Raw genomic sequence first — 13,655 nt, forward strand, 5'->3', positions numbered from 1 at the left:
TAATTGTAGTGAAATTTTATTAAAACTTAAGGACAACCAAAATAATGTTTAAAGATTTTCCATTTTACCTTTATTCAGTGGGTCACTTGTATTCCTAAAGTTGATGAGCAAGGAAAGTAAAGAGATGTCTTCATTACCAATCTGGCTTCTGTTTGTATTTATTGCCTTCTTTGGTAGTCTATCATTTTGTTGTTTTATGTATTTTCTATTTGATGTATTGGGGTAAACAGACCTATAGAGAATAATTGTCTATTGCCAGACTCTTGGTTTTTCTGAACTGGGAATTCAGAGAGAAAAAAATTAATTTGACTACGAAGACACTGGTATTATGTTGATATTTCCATTTTATTGCATATATAATCTTAGATTACCTTTTGGGGTTATTTAGAGGATTACATGTGTATGTAACTATATGGTTCTCAGATATGATTGACTATTAAACAATTAATGTTATATATGGTACAATTTGGCTATCCAGGCATATAATTATCTAAACTCAGTAGCTGAAATAAGCATTCTAGTCACCAAGTAAGCCTTTAATCATAGTTTGGTTTAAACTTTTAGTTAATATTTTGATTTCTAGTTCTTTGGCATTTATTTAACTGCTTTGGCTTTTACTTTGCTGCTTTAAGTCTTTGCCACTAGTATAGAGCCTGAGGCCAACTGCATAGATCCTTCACATCCATGCAGTCTGACCATGCTGTAACATTAGATTTCCCCAAAATTGATAATGAACAGTGCCAAAAATGAAAACTGGACATGTCCATTTAAAATTCATCAGGTTTAAGGAAAATCATTGGAGAACTGCTTACTTTAATAGTGGTTTTGGGAACAGTATTTGTGCTGGACAGTGATGAAGAGTTTTCTCTTTAATTGCACTACATTAAAAGATCAGTGGCATGGCTCCCTGTATGTCATGTAAGCCATAGCCAACACAATTTTCAGCAAAGTTGAAAAATATAAGTCATTTATTTGTTAAACCTGCAATTTCTCAAAATCTCTTGAACATTATGTTGTAATAAAGATATGCCAAAATGTATTTTTGACAATCAAGAGCAAGACAAAATTATTGAAGATGTATGATCCATTACCTCTCCCCTCCACCCCTCCCCCCTCTCACATAGAGGTAATTCAAATTTCACCCTTATAATTTTAAAGAAAAATACCAACAAAAAACATATGCTAGTATCCCCAGTCTTTGTATTGGTTGATGTTTAAATGATGCTAAGTTACATGAAGTTTATAAATTGAAACAATGAATGGTTATATAATGTGCTGTGCCAAAGCTCAAACTTACAATTCCAAGATGTAGAGGCAGACACCTTCATGGTAAGGTAGATACTTCTCTCTAACTACCCATATATTTGGTATATCACTATTATTGCAACAGTTTTGTAGCAATATGTAAATTAAACAGCCAGTCTGTTTTGGCTGGCATTGTTACTGTTGGATTTTTATTGTAAGTTCGGGGGAAATTTTGGAAGTTGGTTTGATCAAAATCAATAATACAATCAGAGTATGAGGCATCGGTTGCAGAATACAGCACACACTCTTCCAACGATTGATGATCCATGGGGGGATATGATATTTAGATAAGACTTTTTGTTCGAGAGCTGATTATAAATTAAATTGTGCATGGAGATATCAGAGAAAAATGTCCCCTGTGATAAGAATCAGGCCACATCAAGTATAAATCTTTTTACATAAACAATGTTATTCTGGTAGGATAATTAATTTAGAATTCTGCTTTGAAGGTTATAAAAAAGAAGCATTTAATTTACAGGAATTTTCAATGCTTTCATGGGTTACATTTTAAGATAGTAACAGGAACCATTTTATGAAAGTATTTTGTCTTTGCAATAAACATCTTGGAAACAGCGTTTTTTATAGAAAATATTGCTTAATGCGGTGAGTTCTTGGAGGCAGACTAATGATTCAAATTAAAAATATAATGGTTAATATCATTTCATGTTAAATGTTGTATGCAGCGCTTAAGCCGGTGCCAAGGGGCATGGACTTGCACCATGAACAGACTAAATCAAACAGTCTCAGCCTGCAACATTTTCAATTTTGTCATTTGTTCGTTCTTTAAGGATTCTTTTTTCTCTCTATTTTATACATATGAAATAATTATTATTTGTATTTTTTTCCCCTCTTTAAACTATTTTGATGTTAATGATAAATCTTGAAGTCACTTTAGTAAATTCATTGATGACTGTGTGGCTTCTGCCTGGACAATATTAAGAGCCAAACTATTGCAATCTTCACTTTATTATGTGTTTTCATGGGGTGTCCGTGGCCAAGTGGTTAAAGTCGTTGACTTCAAACCTCTTATCACTTTAGGTTGAAAAACAAATCTTGTCCTGATATGTCAAAAACCTCAGTAAAGTAATTCTTTATTCTGTTTGTCATAAGTTTTGTTTATGTACAAAACAAATGTTTCCATGAACTAATAAAAGGTAGTGAAATATTTGTCATCAAGTGTCTTCTTCACTAAATATGTTTTTTCTGCTAGCAATTAGTTATTTTAGAGGGTTGTTATGATGGCTTAATGGCTCGTCTACTTGTAGATTTACTCTCTTTTATGCTTCAACACTCGTGTCAATATATCACAATCTATCAGCTCATACTTTACAATTATGGTGGAAAAAGCTTTTAACATCATCATATAATGTCACTGTATAATGTTATTTAAGGAATCATATCTTGACAAAAGTTTTTATGTAGGTGGAAACAGTAGTTTAGTAAGTACAAAGAAATTACAGAAAATAGAAATTGCTGATTCGGCTTTTTACAGGGGAGGAGTGTTTTGTTTACACCAAATTAGATGAATTTTTAAAACAGGAGAGTTGAGTGTTATTGCCTGCGATGGTTTGTTGTTGAAAGTTGTGAGTTACAGAATCGCTCAGATATTCTTAGGTTTATCGATTATTGGTAGATGCCTTTACAAATCTCCTGACTATTTAATGTATTTGATTACGAGTCAGAAATTTGGATGATTTTATCTTCCTTAGCTACATTGCCCTAAAATTGTCACCTTTTGTTGTTGTTGTTGTTGTTTTTTGTTTAAATTGTAGAAATATTGCTCATTGTTAATTTTATCTAATTTCCTGGCTTTCACCATTGTAATAATTCAGACCATACCTCTGAGTCAGACCTTTGTCAAAGACCACCTCTGAATTAAGACCAAACATATAGGAGCCGTGTCATGACAAAACTAACATAGTGGGTTTGCGACCAGCATTGATCCAGACCAGCCTGCACATCCACACAGTCTGATCAGGATCCATGCTGTTCGCTATCAGTTTCTCTACTTGCTATAGGGTTTGTAAGCGAACAGCATGGATCCTGATCAGACTGCGCGGATGTGCAGGCTGGTCTGGATCCATGCTGGTCGCAAACGCACTATGTTGGTTTTGTCATGACGCGGCTCATATAGAGAAGCTTCCATGGGGGCTAGTATTATACTTTCCTTTTCATGAAACAATAAATATTAAGAGACTATAATATAAATCACCATGGCATCATACACCTTTTTCTTTATTTCAGTACATTATTTTTTTATAGACAGGTATATACTATACAATTGAACACCTCTGTTGCTTAGATGACTATTAAAAACAAAACACCTATAGGTTGTATTGATTAAAACCAGTTGATAAAGTACCGCCCAGTGAGCTCAGTTGGACTGTGTATCCAGGGACCCAAGTTTGATTATGACCGGTGCAAGTCACTTTTGTAAATCCTTTCTACTGTCATTTGCTCTGGCATGTACAGAAGTGATATATGTATCAGTTCCTTGGAAACATGAAGGCACTAGTACTGGTAAACTGCTTGACATCCTGCCCAGGAACGATACAGTGTTCTTGTAAATTCAAAGTGGCTTAGTCAGCCTTTGATACAAAAACCACCAGCATCAGTTGTTAAATGTTTACAATGTTTCTATATATAGTGTCTAAGATATGCATTTTATCCCCTAAAGGGAGACTGTTGAGACATTTTTGACAAATTAAAGGTGATTCTTTGATTGGTAGATAAAAGACCTAAATGATTCATAGTGTGACTAAATAAACAGGAGATATTGTAGCTTGTATTAGGTTATGGTGTTGAAATGTGGCACTAATGCTGCTACAATTTGTTCTATGTGACAACCGAATGTATCAAAAGTTCTTGAATTTTCCTAAAATAGTATAAGTTCATAAGTTGCTAACCTATACCAAGTGAGAAATGGCTGATATAGACATAATTTGTAATGACAAATTGTATTTCAGATATTTTGTTTAATTTAGCTTCTGATTTGTTTGCAAACTGTGTATGTTGTTTTCCCTATCTTTTGCTTTTACTTACACTGTTTTTGTTTTCAGATTAAACAAAGGTTATTTAGAATATATAATCTGTAATATAAGGATATATCCTAATTTTCTTGCTACAATGTCAATGGCCATGGGCACTGAGACAAAAAATTCTTGCTATTTATTACAGTTTACTTTGCAATGTTGTGAACATTATTGTGTACTTTTGCTGTATACAATTTTGGTAAAGGTTAATTTTAGGAAACAAGAACTATTTTGTCTTCACTGACAATGTTGTCTTGTTTTTGGCATCTAATTTTCCAGTACATCACATTTAACTAAACCTCGTAATACCTTAACACAACTCTATTGATCAACATATCAGTCCCAATATTCCCCTGGGACTCTGTTTTTCTCCGCTAAGATCTTTCCAAGTGACAAACATGGAGAGGCGATTAGAAAATATTCTGATGGTAAATTATCGGTATGATGCAAATATTTGTGTTCTCCGACAAGCTTGCCTTTAATGAATTACTTTTCCTTAGCCTGGAGAAATTACGAAAGATTAGTTTTCAATCTTAAACACTAAAGATAAAAAATTTGATACTTCTATGAAGAGATTCCATCAGAATGTTGTGTTGTTAATATAATTTTACAGAAAGCTTTGTACTTGAATATAAAGTTTAATGTGAGCGATATGGCAAAGTATTAAAAATGCTTAGATGACAATTTAATGAAGGAGTGACTTCTAGTTATGAATTGTAATAATTTTGTATATTGGTGGCAGTCTTTGTTCCCATTTTAGAAATGTTGGTCCTCAGTTGCTTTGTATGCCAGTATTGTATTCTCAGTCTTGCGGATGTGAATGAGATATTATATGTGAGAAGACAAGAGATGGAAAAAATGAGTGTCAATGGAGATTCTGGTTATCATCAAAACTGAATTGGTTGATACAAATTGAAATGAACTGTAATAAAAGATCAGTCTGTGATATTGGTTGAGGTTAAGTTTAGCTTGATAAGTATTACGTTCATTTGCATGCAGCCTTATAAGGCAAAAATTATCCCTAAGCTTCTCCATTACTAACCCCTGTAATTCATTCCTTTGCCATCACCCCATGCCCTTGACCCTACCCCATTGTTGTAAAATCATTTATTGTGTTTATACGTATGTATAAATAACGTGAGACAATTACTTTACATTGAACACTCGAAGTTCCCAGTACAAAGAATGATTTAGGAGAAATATCTAATGTTTCCTAATGGTACAGACAAATTTCTCTCATTCACTTTTTATCACAGACAATTACTTTGACTTATATATTTGCAAAATTATAGATCTTAGTTGTAAGAGAGGATAAATGGAGAAAGAAATGTATTCTCTTGTTTCTTTTTTTTTCAGATCGACATAAAGGTTGACGGTATATCTCGAGCTAAAGGTTCTACAATGGGCGAGTTTACGAAGTTGTCTTCGAATATTCTGTTTGTGGGAGGTAGCCCAAACCCTCGGGAACTCCTCGGATCAAATGTCAGGTCAAACTTCAGGGGATGTATGAAAAAGGTACTAGTATATGAGCCGCATCATGACAAAACCAACATAATGAGTTTGCAACCAGCATGGTCACACTGGCATCGCGATCGTCAGATCCAGTGTTCGCTATAAGTTCTCTACGTAATAGGGTTGGTCTGGATCATGCGTCGCAAAAACTAGTGGTGTGTGAACGCTCATAGTGATGTGCAAGGTGTAACACTGAGTAACCAGTTAATACAATATTATTTTATTGTACTTGTATTACAGTAACCTTTAGAGTTGTTCTTGACCAATTGAATGATGTCCTATGTAGAAACATATTCATAACTGAAATAGAGCTCAAACCTGTGACCATATGATAGCGTTCACACCTTAGCCACTGGGCAACTGCTGCTCAATTAACAGGTTAACTGTAATTGTTCACCATTTAAAGTTAGTTACAAAGTTACTTACAAGTGGTGCTTTGGAAAAACTTAGTAAACATTTCTCCTCTGTGTTACGACAGGTTCTGTAAAACAGACACACCTTTTATCTTAAGAAATTGCTGTTTTCCAAAAATGGTGCTAAAATTTTCAATTTGTTGGTTGTTGCAATAATTTGCTTTGGATTCAATTTCACCTGATTTCCCAATTAAAAATATTTGCACTTTGACAGACCTTGAGCCTTCCAAACATGGTTTAGTTGAATGCTTTTTTTGTACTAAATGAACTTCATAAATTGTAACAGTGTGTAGGTTTTAATGAGTTTCAGCAAAAAAATCTTAACTTTAAAACTAAGAGAAAACTAATTTTCTAGTTTCCCCAGCTAAGATATCATAAAAACTAAAGTGAAAACCTTCAATTCCATGTGTAATTACAAAATTTGACAGCATAATTGGCAAAAAGAATAGAAATGATGATAGTTTTTTTTCCTCCTCTTCACAATTTGCTTCTAACATGCTCTTTATCAGAATGAACCATTCATTGTATAGTTTTTTGTTTCAAGAACATTTTGATTATGATTTTGTGTTTTTTTTTAAATAACCACTTTCATAAAGCAAGTTTTTTAGTATTTTTGTTAATTTTTTCTTTTTTATTGATGTCAGGTATAATTTTTAACACATGTTTGTGTAATTGCACTTTCATGCAATGTTCCTTATTTAAGTAAAAAAATAGTCTATGAAATGCTGAATACTTGAATTTATCTTCATTCACCAATACAATTTTCAAATTTGTTGGAAGTTTTTTTAGGAGAAAGTGAACTTTTCACTCTATGAATTACATGCCCAAATTCACTAGTCATGTATTGTTTTCTCTTCTCATTTTCATATACAGAGAACATTTCTCCCAAGTAATTCAAATATTGCATAAAGCTGACTGGATGAAGTTTAATAAATATAAGTACAAATTGTCTTGCATGTAAATAAAAAAAAATCTTACATTACTTCCCTTTTATGATGTGATGTTACACCAAGGTTATAATAAATTACAAAGTTGAATCCAAGGAAGTTAACAAAATAATGTTACCTACCTTGTATCCATATAAAAATCTACATGGGACATGTAAGAAAGTTGACTAGGTGTAGATGCAGCTTAAAATTTGATATATTAAGTGACAAAAATAAATTAGTTCCCTTGTTACTAAGGCTATGAAGGTAAAGTTTAATATCTTGTTGTTCAGGTGAGTAAACAGTTTCAAAGAAAAGTTGTTATTCAGTTAACTATTATCTATACAGCTTCAAAACTATGATTATCTCCCTTGTTATTCAGTTAACTATTATATACAGCTTCAAAACCATGATTATCTCCCTTGTTATTCAGTTAACTATTATATACAACTTCAAAACTATGATTATCTCCCTTGTTATTCTGTAAACTATTATATACAGCTTCAAAACTATGATTATCTCCCTTGTTATTCAGATTACTATTATATACGGCTTCATAACTATGATTATCTGCCTTGTTATTCAGTTAACTAATATATCATCTTCAAAACTATGATTATCTCCCTTGTTATTCAGTTAACTATTATATCATCTTCAAAACTATGATTATCTCCTTTGTTATTCAGTTAACTATTATATACAGCTTCAAAACTATGATTATCTCCCTTGTTTTTCAAATAACTTATATACAGCTTCAAAACTATAATTATCTCCTTGTTATTCTGTTAACTATTGTATACAGCTTCAAAACTATGATTATCTCCCTTGTTATTCAGTTAACTATTATATACAGCTTCAAAACTATGTTTATCTCCCTTGTTATTCAGTTAACTATTATATACAGCTTCAAAACTATGATTATCTCCCTTGTTATTCAGTTAACTATTATATACAGCTTCAAAACTATGATGATCTCCCTTGTTATTCAGTTAACTATTTTATACAGCTTCAAAACTATGATTATCTCCCTTGTTATTCAGTTAACTATTATATACAGCTTCAAAACTATGATGATCTCCCTTGTTATTCAGTTAACTATTTTATACAGCTTCAAAACTATGATTATCTCCCTTGTTATTCAGTTCACTATTAATTACAGCTTCAAAACTATGATGATCTCCCTTGTTATTCAGTTAACTATTATACACAGCTTCAAAACTATGATTATCTCCCTTGTTATTCAGTTAACTATTATACACAGCTTCAAAACTATGATTATCTCCCTTGTTATTCAGTTAACTATTAATTACAGCTTCAAAACTATGATTATCTCCCTTGTTATTCAGTTAACTTTTATATACTGAGCTTCAAAAATATGTTTTTCTCCCTTGTTATTCAGTTAACTATTATATGCAGCTTTAAAACTATGATTATCTCCCTTGTTATTCAGTTAACTATTATATACAGCTTCAAAAACTATGATTATCTCCCTTGTTATTCAGTTAACTATTATATACAGCTTTAAAACTATGATTATCTCCCTTGTCATTCAGTTAACTATTATAAACAGCTTCAAAACTATGATTATCTCCCTTGTTATTCAGTTCACTATTAATTACAGCTTCAAAACTATGATGATCTCCCTTGTTATTCAGTTCACTATTATACACAGCTTCAAAACTATGATTATCTCCCTTGTTATTCAGTTAACTATTATACACAGCTTCAAAACTATGATGATCTCCCTTGTTATTCAGTTAACTATTATATACAGCTTCAAAACTATGATTATCTCCCTTGTTATTCAGTTCACTATTAGTTACAGCTTCAAAACTATGATTATCTCCCTTGTTATTCAGTTAACTATTATACACAGCTTCAAAACTATGATGATCTCCCTTGTTATTCAGACAGCCTCAAAACTATGTTTATCTCCCTTGTTATTCAGACAGCTTCAAAACTATTATTATCTCCCTTGCTATTCAGTTAACTATTATATACAGCTTCAAAACTATGATTATCTCCCTTGTTATTCAGTTAACTATTAATTACAGCTTCAAAACTATGATTATCTCCCTTGTTATTCAGTTAACTATTTTATACAGCTTCAAAACTATGATTATCTCCCTTGCTATTCATATAACTATTATATACAGCTTCAAAACTATGATTATCTCCCTTGTTATTCAGTTAACTATTAATTACAGCTTCAAAACTATGATTATCTCCCTTGTTATTCAGTTAACTATTATAAACAGCTTCAAAACTATGATTATCTCCCTTGTTATTCAGTTAACTATTATATACAGCTTTAAAACTATGATTATCTTCCTTTTGTTATTCAGTTAACTATTTTATACAACTTCAAAACTATGATTATCTCACTTGTTATTCATTTAACTATTATATACAGCTTCAAAACTATGATGATCTCCCTTGTTATTCAGTTAACTATTAATTACAGCTTCAAAACTATGATTATCTCCCTTGTTATTCAGTTAACTATTATAAACAGCTTCAAAACTATGATTATCTCCCTTGTTATTCAGTTAACTATTATATGCAGCTTCTAAACTATGATTATCTCACTTGTTATTCAGGTTGAGTACAAAGCTGACAGTGTAAACCTCCAACTCGTTGAGATGGCAAACAAAGACAATAACCTTATCTCAGTGGTAGGAGATGTTGTCTTTGGTAAATGTGAGGAGGTGATTGACTCCCAGCCAGTAACATACACCACTCCAGACTCTTTCATTGCACTGCCACGATGGGATGTGAAAAAGAACAGTGGGACAATATCTTTCCAGTTTCGAACAACTGAACCAAATGGTTTAGTCATGTATAACAGTGGCACATATGGCTCTAGTAATTTTGATTTCTTTGCTTTGGAAATTATTGACAGTTATTTCTATCTGGTCATGGATTTAGGGACAGGAGCAATAAAAGAAAAAGTGTCTTGGACAGCCGTGGATGATGGGGCACCACATAATGTACACTTCAGATACCAGGGAAAAACTGGGTTTATTCGAGTAGATGCCCATGAAACAGATTATTCCACTCCAGGAATGGGGAAACAATTAGATCTGGAAGACATGCTTTTCATTGGTGGATTAAATTTTGAAAGATACAATTCTTACAGATTGCCTAAAGAGTTGTGGTCAGGAATTCTAAAACATGGATTTGTTGGTTGTATACAAGACATGGTGATAAATGATGAGAAGGTAGATTTAATGACCGTTGCTAGGAAACAGTTACAGCGGGACATTAAAAGTGATTGTAAGAAGAGTGATGCCATGTGTTCAAGCCAGCCTTGTCTACATAGTGGCACGTGCACCGAGGGGTGGAACAGATTTGTCTGTGACTGTACTAACACTTCTTATAAAGGCAAAAACTGTAAAAATGGTATTGTATTTTTCTTGCTTTTATTTCTTTACACTTAATTATTTTTCCATTTTGAGGAAATGGATTTTTGCAATTATAATGTAAATATTTTTTGAAGTGAATACAGTTTGTTCTTCATTAAACATATTTGAGTTTTAATCATAATATTTGACCTCAGAATAGTTGTTTTTATAAATTGTTTAATTATTTAATGTTACTTTATATTTTATTAAATTCATTTCATTTTTTTCTACCTTGTATTTTGATGGGGCATGCAGTTTTTTATTTTTCTGAATGATACTTGGAGAAAATGGGCATATGAAGCTTGTAAAGAAATATAAAATTGATATGGTGATACTATGATAAAATTACATGTGTTGTTTGTTTTTCTATTGAAGCTGTTGCTACAATATCATTCAGTGAAGCCCAGTATGTAATGGTGACACTTCCACAAGAGTCGTACACTGAGGCGGAGGATATTTCTCTACGATTCCGAACTGTTAGATCTAGTGGTCTACTACTTGTAACATCTTCTTCAACCTCTGAAGATGCCATAGAGTTGTATCTAGAGAGAGGTGCATGTAAACTTTCCATCAGTCTTGGAAGAGGAACTAAGGTTGGTTATCTGTATACTATAAAAGTTATCTTTTAGGTATGTCGACTGTTTTATGAAGGTCAAATGTGATATGAAGGTCATCTGTTCTATGAAGGTCAACTGTTTTATAAAGGTCAACTGTTCTATGTAGGTCAACTGTTCTATGAAGGTCAACTGTTCTATGAAGGTCAACTGTTCTATGAAGGTCAAATGTTCTATAAAGGTCAACTGTTTTATAAAGGTCAAATGTTCTATAAAGGTCAACTGTTTTATAAAGGCCAACTGTTCTGTGAAGGTCAAATTTTCTATGAAGGTCAAATGTTCTATGAAGGTCAACTGTTCTGTGAAGGTCGACTGTTCTATGAATGTCAAATGTTCTATGAAGGTCAACTGTTATGTGAAGGTCAAATGTTCTATGATGGTCAACTGTTATGTGAAGGTCAAATGTTCTATGAAAGCGAACTGTTCTGTGAAGGTCAACCATTCTGTGAAGGTGAACTACTCTGTGAAGGTTAACTGTTATGTGAAGGTGGACTTATGGAATCTAAAGTAGCTTAATTGTAATATGAATAGGATCTAAGAAAGTTTTCTAGCTGTTTTAGTAAGGTGATCAAAGGTAGGTGAAATGTTAGGACAGCCAAAGTTGGAGGTTAATGCATGAAATATGTTGTATCCTTAACTATACTATATGAAAGATTTCATATTGTTAGAGGAATTGTTACTAAATTTACTGGGTTTTTTATTTCCAAAGTGAATACTTAGATTATATCTGCTATGAATGTTGTTCTGCCTAGAGATCTAAACTTTTATTGATCACGGTGTAAGTAAAGAATGAAAGCTTCTGGTTGAGATATACCCCTGATACTTTACCACATACAGATATTTGGTCTGTATGAAGTATTCCAGGAATAGGCGGGCAGTTTCTATTGTTTATCATAGACATTTATAGTAAATATTTAATGAGCATTGTACTTCAGTAACAAAGAGGAAGTTGGTTTTTTTATTATGCTTAGTGGTTAGATCTAACTCTTTAACTTCTGTTCCATCGAAGACAATTTTCATAATGAACCTAGCCAAAAGGCTGTTAAATTGAGTAATAAATGTGGTGGAAATTTTCATGGTCTCTCTTTAAATGAAGCCATTATCACATTGTTGGCGTAATCACTGTTATTGAAGACGTTAGCCTATCACGCTAGTACAGTCTAACGAACATAGAAAGGTCCATGCAAAAAACAGATCGATTTTTGGAAGTTTCGGTAATTTCGTTTACTTGGGTTCTTATTAAGAAATGCGTTAATGGAATCCATGCCTCAGAGATGTTATATATCAAAATTAATCATTTATCCTTTCCCCCTTTCTCAAGAAATTTCTGTGCTTTTCATCTTCATTGTCATTTCAAGGAGTTGCATTTTCATTTTAGCTGGCAGTAAATCACCGTACCATTTGTCTCCCAAATATTCCTAGAGAGACGGTATATAAGCTGATTAAAAATAATGGCCACATTTACAATGTTTGCTCAGTTCAGCTCTTACAAATTTGCAAAACTTGGCAACATGGAAGAATTGTTTTTGTTTCCCGAGCAAAGTCAATATAATATGAAGAGCAAAAATCATTCGTAAAATCAGAACATGTGAGATTATATCATGGTCTTTGGAGGGAAAGTGGTTTTCTGTTTACTTTGTTTTTTGGTATAATTTAGAGTTTTGGTTACACATAAAATCAAAATGATTTTTTCTAGATACATAATATGTTGACTTTCTAAACATTTTTGTTTAGAACCCATACCAGAGGACCTTGAGTACTTGTGGTTGTGTTTAAGTTGTACAATCATATACGGCTGATCTGATGACCTTAATATGTAAATTTAAGGGGTTTTTATGCTACTCAATAATTTTTTAAAGTTTAATTGTTGTCAGCTTTTAGCATCACTTTTCGAGGTAAAGTGATTGCAATGGTCTTCAACATGACATTATTGTTGTGTAGACATGTTATTTGGTACTTTTAGTTTCTTCTTTTTGGCCATTTTTAACTTAGGTGGTTCCAGTATTCCTACTTGAATACTGTATAATCACCCTTAGGATATGTTGCCTGCTTTTTATACGCCCGTTTGAAAAACGGGACGTATTATGGGAACGCCCCTGGCGGGCGGGCGGTCGGGCGGCGTCCAATTTTGTCCGGAGCATATCTCCTACATGTATGGAGGGATTTTAATGAAACTTCATAGAAATGTTCACCACTATGAGGAGCAGTGTCGCGCACATGAACCAGGTCTCTAGGTCAAAGGTCAAGGTCACACTTAGAGGTCATTGAAAAATGCTTGTCCGGAGCAAAACTTCCACATGTATAGAGGGATTTCAATATTACTTGGCACAAATGTTCACCATTGTGAGGCGGAGTGTCGCATGCAAGATTCAGGTCCTTGCGGCCAAAGTCAAGGTCACACATAGAGGTCAAAGTTCAGATAAAAATATGAAGATGTGTATATGGACCA

General features: G+C 32.9%; 1 protein-coding gene across 3 annotated transcripts in view; it reads left to right on the forward strand.

Moving 5' to 3' along the window:
• LOC132755317 (neurexin-3a-like) overlaps positions 1-13,655 on the forward strand; it is a 59,957-nt gene that overhangs the window by 11,444 nt on the left and 34,858 nt on the right. For all 3 annotated transcript variants that reach the window (XM_060746171.1, XM_060746173.1, XM_060746172.1), the window contains 3 exons: positions 5,694-5,852; positions 9,789-10,590; positions 10,968-11,185. In XM_060746171.1, coding sequence (XP_060602154.1) covers positions 5,694-5,852; positions 9,789-10,590; positions 10,968-11,185 — 1,179 coding nt within the window. The remainder of the gene's footprint in view (positions 1-5,693; positions 5,853-9,788; positions 10,591-10,967; positions 11,186-13,655) is intronic.

The sequence above is a fragment of the Ruditapes philippinarum genome, unplaced genomic scaffold, assembly GCF_026571515.1.
Source record: "Ruditapes philippinarum isolate M1 unplaced genomic scaffold, ASM2657151v2 ctg1047_1_1_1_1, whole genome shotgun sequence".
In the NCBI taxonomy this organism is placed as follows: Eukaryota; Metazoa; Mollusca; class Bivalvia; order Venerida; family Veneridae; genus Ruditapes; species Ruditapes philippinarum.